This window comes from Grammomys surdaster, unplaced genomic scaffold (assembly GCF_004785775.1).
Source record: "Grammomys surdaster isolate TR1022 unplaced genomic scaffold, NIH_TR_1.0 99, whole genome shotgun sequence".
NCBI lineage: Eukaryota > Metazoa > Chordata > Mammalia > Rodentia > Muridae > Grammomys > Grammomys surdaster.
In genome coordinates, this window is record NW_021604578.1 from 7,968,311 (window position 1) to 7,974,518 (window position 6,208).

The window sequence follows — 6,208 nt, forward strand, 5'->3', positions numbered from 1 at the left end:
GTCGTTCATTTGAGCCACGTGTCTTATACAATGTGGTCAGCACTAGGAAAATTAAAATACTAGATACTGTCTGGGTTTCTGTCCTCCAGGTGCCTTTTGGTGGTGTGTGTGGGAGTGTGGACATATGCCCGGGAAGTGTTTATCACGTTGCATTGCTTGCATATAAACAACCGGGTTAGGAACAGAACAGAGGAAATTTGTCACAATTACTTTGTCTACAAAAGGTTCCTCAAAAGAGGTGACACTTGAACTTAACCTTAAAGGCCCCATGCTTTCTTTTCAGTTTCTGCCATATCCAGTCGAGGGTATTTAAAATGAGCGTAGCTACATGCCAAAGAAGCTTTGGATCAGGTTTGTTTTTAGGAAAGCATTCCCTATGACTGGGGGAATTGCTATCTGGGGAAACTCAGAGCATCAGCTGCAGCTGTCGTTCAGGGTGCAGCATGTGGGAAGGTAAAGGCCTTGCTCTGTGCTGTGTCGCTAGGTCACAGGAGGAGGACACTTCTTTGCTGCTTCCAATCTTACCAGGAAGATGGGTCGTTCGGGCGTCCACAGTTCTTCCACATCTTTGTATCTGTAATGTGCTTTAAATTCTGGGTTCTTTAGAGAGGCAATTCTTCTATTTGGTTGCACACTGGGACCCCGAGTCTTCACCCTACTACTGAGTCAGAATTTCTGAGTCTAGGGCTCAGAAATCTATATTTGTAAAAGGTTCTCTGAGTAATTTGGCTGATGAGCCAGGCTGGTGAGCCACTGATGAGTAACAGTCCAATTGTATTAGTTAAGCACACGACATTCATTCCAAATTGTAAAGCTCTGAGGTGGGCTGAGCCATGATTAAACTCATCCATCAAGTGATCAGCGCATATGAAGAGCCTGTCCCATGACCTGAGGTTTACACTGCTGTTTGCCTTACAGGGTTAACATGTTCCAAGTTAGAGTTCTGTGGCTTACTCTCTCGAGAGTTCACCTCATCTGTCCCATAAACTTTCTGTGGTTGGAGACACAGGTTTTATATTTTTCCTAGTAATTCAGAATATAGGTCAGAATCTTTGTGAGAACTACTCACCCTCTAAATGAGAAGCATCATAACAACAAATCCAGGATGTTATGCTGCCATTACCTCCAACTTAATTATCATTCAGTTTCTCTAACTTAATTACTGGGTCATCCACTAAACCTTAATATTAGGAGGAATTTATAAACTTATCTGACTAGCCATTTAAAAACTGACTTCTAGCTTTACAGGATGGAATGTAGGAGGTACAGGCTGAGCATGAGTCACATGAGGAGGAGCAGGGCATACACAGGGAGAGTGATGCTCTCTGAATCACTCTCTCATGGGAAGGAGTGAGGGCAATAACAGGAAATCCAAAACACAATCATGTTGTCGTTTTACTTTAATGAAATTAAATGAAAAGCAAGCTTTGTAAAATAAAGTACCTTTGCAGATTAAACAATTACACCAACTGATAAAGGAAATAAGGAAATAATCAAATTATTTGGAAATAAGTTCCATCTTAAACAAAATTGGTTAAAGATTCCAAATTCACATGTTTAAACACAAGAAGTTTCCAAACGAATATGAAAGAGATTCCTCCCTCCCATGTGTCTAACAGTATCTTCATAACCAAATAAGCAGATAAATATCTTAACTTTGTAGATAAAAACATGAAAAATATGAATTACCCTGATAACCAAACAATCAGAAATCACAGCATAGGTGGAAACAGATATGGTTATACTAAAAGTCTGTTGTTAAATCACCACTGGGTTATTAAATCATCTCAAACATTGTAGGATGAGATACTAATATGTTTTTTGAGAGGCTATCATCTTAGAGACACATGTGTAAGCAAACATTGCCAGTCATTGGATGTAATAAAGAACTACAACAAGTTCTTTTCAAGAACATGCTTGAGGTTACTGAACTTCTACTACAATTTATTGCTTGCAAAGATGCTGGTGCTGTATTTCCCATGGTGACATCCTGGCATAAGACAAGGATCCAGAACCAAGGCCAACAGATATTACCCAAGACACATTATTAGGCTGAGAGACACAAATAAAATTATTCTTGTCACCCTGTGGCAGAACAAAATTAACTTGGTATAACATTACCTTTCTATGTAAACAGTTAGGCAGCATCGGTAGGTTTGCTGTTTCGCAAGTCTGATGAAATCCAGGAACTAAGTCATTAAGATGTACTTGACCAACAGAACTCCACCTTGACTTGAAAATTTATTTGATTTATATACACTAATTGAATAGTAACTATTTAGCTAGGCTTATGTGATAAGGCGATTCCTTGGAATAAAGAGCCACTAAAACAGTCACGTAAGCTGCTGAGTCAGCCAAGTACATTATTACATTTTAAGATGTAATATTTTACTTTCCTGATGCATATGTGGATATAGATGGTTGACCTGTGTAATTAGTTATAACCGTAGAAAGAAGTAAATAAATAAAGAGAATTAGTAAGACGCAGTTGCTAAACTTTTGTATTGCAGACTGTAGAGTGTTCTTGATCATCTCAGCAAGAACTAGATTTAAAGCTTGCAAGTTGTAGTTATTCAGCCTGAAATTACATTCTCATGATCTTACTCTTTGTCACATATTTTCATGTAAGCAAGCCCACATTTCTTTGAGCCCTACAGGCATAGAAAACAGAATATGAAATCAGAATTCCCTCAGCTGATAAAAATCACGGTGGTTAGCTGTGTCATGGCTCTGGATAGTTGGATGGAGACATAGATTTCCTGGCTTGTATACTCAATAAGAAGTAAATGGTTTACCTTAATTTTCCTGGGTGAGGTGGGGTACCATCATCATGACCTAGGAAAAGGGACATGATAGTTCATTTAGAAGCATTTTCTGTGAACAATAGGGGGACCAGCTTCGTCATAATCCTGCTTACTGATCCACATCTGCTGGAATGTGGAGAGGCTGGCGAGGATGGAGCCCCCAATCCAAACGGAATACTTGCGTTCTGGGGGAGCTATGATCTTAATTTTCATGGTGCTTGGTGCCAAGGTTACAATTTCCTTCTGGATCCTGTCGGCAATGCCTGGGTACATGGTACTACCTCCAGACAGCACAGTGTTGGCATATAAATCCTTACGAATATCTACATCACACTTCATGATAGAGTTGAAGGTTGCCTCATGGATCCCTCTGGATTCAATGCCTAGAAAAGAAGGCTGGAAAATGGCTTCGGGACATCGAAAGCGTTCATTCCCAATGGTGATCACCTGCCCATCAGGGAGCTCATAGCTTCTTTCAAGTGTGGATGAAGCAGCTGCAGTGACCATCTCCTGCTCAAAGTCCAGGGCCACGTAGCATAGCTTTTCTTTGACATCCCGCACGATCTCCCTCTCAGCTGTGGTGGTGAAGTTATAGCCTCGTTCTGTCAGGATCTTCATGAGGAAATCAGTCAGGTCTCTGCCTGCCAGATCTAGTCGTAGAATGGCATGAGGCAGGGCATAGCCTTCATAGATAGGCACAGTGTGAGTGACCCCATCCCCAGAATCCATCACGATACCTGTAGTCCTTCCGGAAGCATAGAGGGACAGCACGGCTTGGATAGCCACGTACATGGCAGGTGTGTTGAAAGCCTCGAACATTATCTGAGTCATCTTTTCCCGGTTGATTTTGGGGTTGAGGGGTGCCTCGGTGAGAAGAATAGGATGTTCATCCGGCGCTACGCGGAGCTCATTGTAGAAAGTGTGGTACCAGATCTTCTCCATATCCTCCCAGTTGGTGACGACTCCGTGCTCAATGGGATACTTCAGGGTCAAGATGCCTCGCTTGCTCTGGGCCTCATCTCCCACATAACAGTCCTTTTGGCCCATGCCCACCATGACTCCCTGGTGTCGTGGACGCCCTACCATGGAGGGGAACACAGCACGGGGGGCATCGTCACCCCCAAAACCTGCCTTGCACATCCCTGACCCATTATCTACTACCAAGGCAGTCAGCTCATCATCAACCATGGTTGCTGGTTGGGATCTTCCAGACGGGTGAACAGAAGTTAAGTAGTGGTAAGTTCTAGACTATGATGCGTGAGACAGAGAATGGGTACTCAGAACACTTCAGAACTGTCCTTAGAGAAGAGAGCCTGGACCTCGAGCACGGGTATTTAAAGGAATATACTGACTCCACCCATGTCCTATCCCACCAGTTCCCAGCATTTCTGGGTGGGGCTACCTTTGAGGTACTACTAATGATGATAATTACAGAAATCACTAGGAGGCCTTCTTTCATAAAGAGAAAACTGGCTACCAAGTGGCTAAATCTCAGGGTGCTGTAATTAGGCATCCCACACAGTGCTGCCAGTCTGCTTGGTGAGGTCTCCAGATTTCTATGTGATGCAGAGGGAATGTAGCCACAAGGTGAGAGAGCTAGAGATGGAGTCCGTGCCTCTGCACAGAGGACCGCTCCGCTTAGCTTTGACTTTCCAGTTTTGATACATTATTCATACGAAGGGTCTGATTCTGTCTTTACTTTTTAAAGTTTTTATTTCCCATTATTAGAAGATGTCATCATGATAGAAGCTGTTTTAATGAAAGAAAATAATGAGTGGCCTCGGGTGGCCTAATGGCTTTAATCAGAATGTACTTTGTGCCATGAAAAATGTAGAGCTATTTAATTGACTTCAAATTCACCAGGCACAAGTAAAAGCAATAGAGTGATCAATAAAGTAAACCACTGTATATTTTTCTGACATACTATCCAATAACCACGTTATATTATTTATATTTTCTAATAACCAAATTTATTATTATGCATTGACATTGTTCATAGGTTTACCGAGCTGATGTTCATTGCACAAAGGCAAAATGCCAATGTTTTTGAGTGATTTATTTTTAAAATACAAATTATGAGAATCTTATTCACAATAAAATTTTATAAAATAGTTGAGTTACACAACACTAAACAAATTAAATAAGATGAAATTTTAAATTATATATTTGGGTACATATTGATCTTTTAAACAACCAAATCTTCATGATGCATGTATTTTATTATGACATCCAGCCCATTTGTAGTTGTTAACTTTATATAATTACAGTACTGCTCTCCTCTCATTTAAAGATATATTGACCACTTCGGAGAAAGTTTATTTGAATTTAATGTTTAATGTAGAAATACAGACAACTTGGTCAATGTGTGTCATGATGGATCATAGGACAGGAGGAACTGAGAAACCACCAGTTACCAATGTTCATGACTTCATGGCTCAACTGTGTCAGGTGAGTAGGATAATAACTTCTTTGTCTCTCTACCCCCCCACCCCTCACTACCTGGGGTAGTTGGGAGAGCTGGCCCAGGGATTATGAGAGTGGGAGACCTGGCCCATCCTCTCTATGATGTCTGCAGCCCTTGGGAGAAAGGGCCCCGATCTTTGACTGGGCAGCACAGTGGAGCTGGATCTGGAGGCATCAGTGTGGGTGAACCAGCTCAGAGGAGTCCCAGTGAGGAGCCAGTACTGATGAAGTCACAGAAGTCAGAGACCTCAGCCAGACCAATGACTCACTCAATGACCGTTCATTAGTGAAGTGTGGAGACAGGGGGATATTCTGTGGGATACACTGCAGCTTCCATGACAAGTGTTTTCTATGCTTTGTTTTGCTTATTTTGCTTGTGTGTATGGTTTTTTTTTTGGGGGGGGGGGGGGGGGAAGTGCAAGGGCAAGGGTGAATATGAGGGGACAGAGATGAGCGGGACTGGGGTGCATGATGTAAAACTCACAAAGAATCAATAAAAAGTTAAAAAAATAACTTCTTTGTCAGTTCTTCTAAAGCAAAGTGATTTTTTTCATATCCACATCTGAGTTCTCCTAAGTCACCTTTTCCTTGCTTCATTCGTTCTTTCACTACCCCAAAACCTCCCTTCATAAGTGAAGCCAACAGCTCCTCATTGCTGAGTAGAAACACACCGTCGGCTTCAAACGTGACGAGCACAAGCCTGTGTTGTTTCCCCAGCAAGCCTCTCGGATAGTCGCGACAAGAGCATGTTGTGAGTGTCTGGCTCTCTATCCTTGTTGTTCAGTTTGAAGCAGAGTTACCTTTCTCTGGGTCTCTAATGTATCTCCAAAACCTTCTGCTGAAAATCAGACATGGCAGGAAGTGTGTCTGAGTACAAGACTTAAGGTCTTGCTTTGGATCGCACCAGGATCAACCTTCTTTTTAATCTTTTATAGAACGGA

At 41.9% G+C, this 6,208-nt stretch overlaps 1 protein-coding gene across 2 annotated transcripts; it reads right to left on the reverse strand.

Annotated features, from left to right (window-relative positions):
- Positions 1-1,394: 1,394 nt before the first annotated feature.
- Actbl2 (actin beta like 2) lies at positions 1,395-4,107 on the reverse strand. Of its 2 annotated transcripts, XM_028784302.1 has the most exons (2): positions 3,864-3,992; positions 2,862-3,737 (listed from the first exon to the last, which is right to left on the reverse strand). In XM_028784302.1, the coding sequence occupies exons 1-2, from the start codon at positions 3,990-3,992 to the stop codon at positions 2,862-2,864; spliced, it is 1,005 nt and encodes a 334-aa protein (XP_028640135.1). The 2 variants fall into 2 exon arrangements, with proteins under 2 accessions (XP_028640132.1, XP_028640135.1); XM_028784299.1 differs by having other exon boundaries at positions 1,395-4,107.
- Between the last annotated feature and the right edge of the window lie 2,101 nt (positions 4,108-6,208).

What these genes read in the sequence shown, in the direction of transcription:
- Actbl2 (XM_028784299.1), bottom strand. Translation starts at nt 3,992, where the DNA reads ATGGTTGATGATGAGCTGACTGCCTTGGTAGTAGATAATGGGTCAGGG.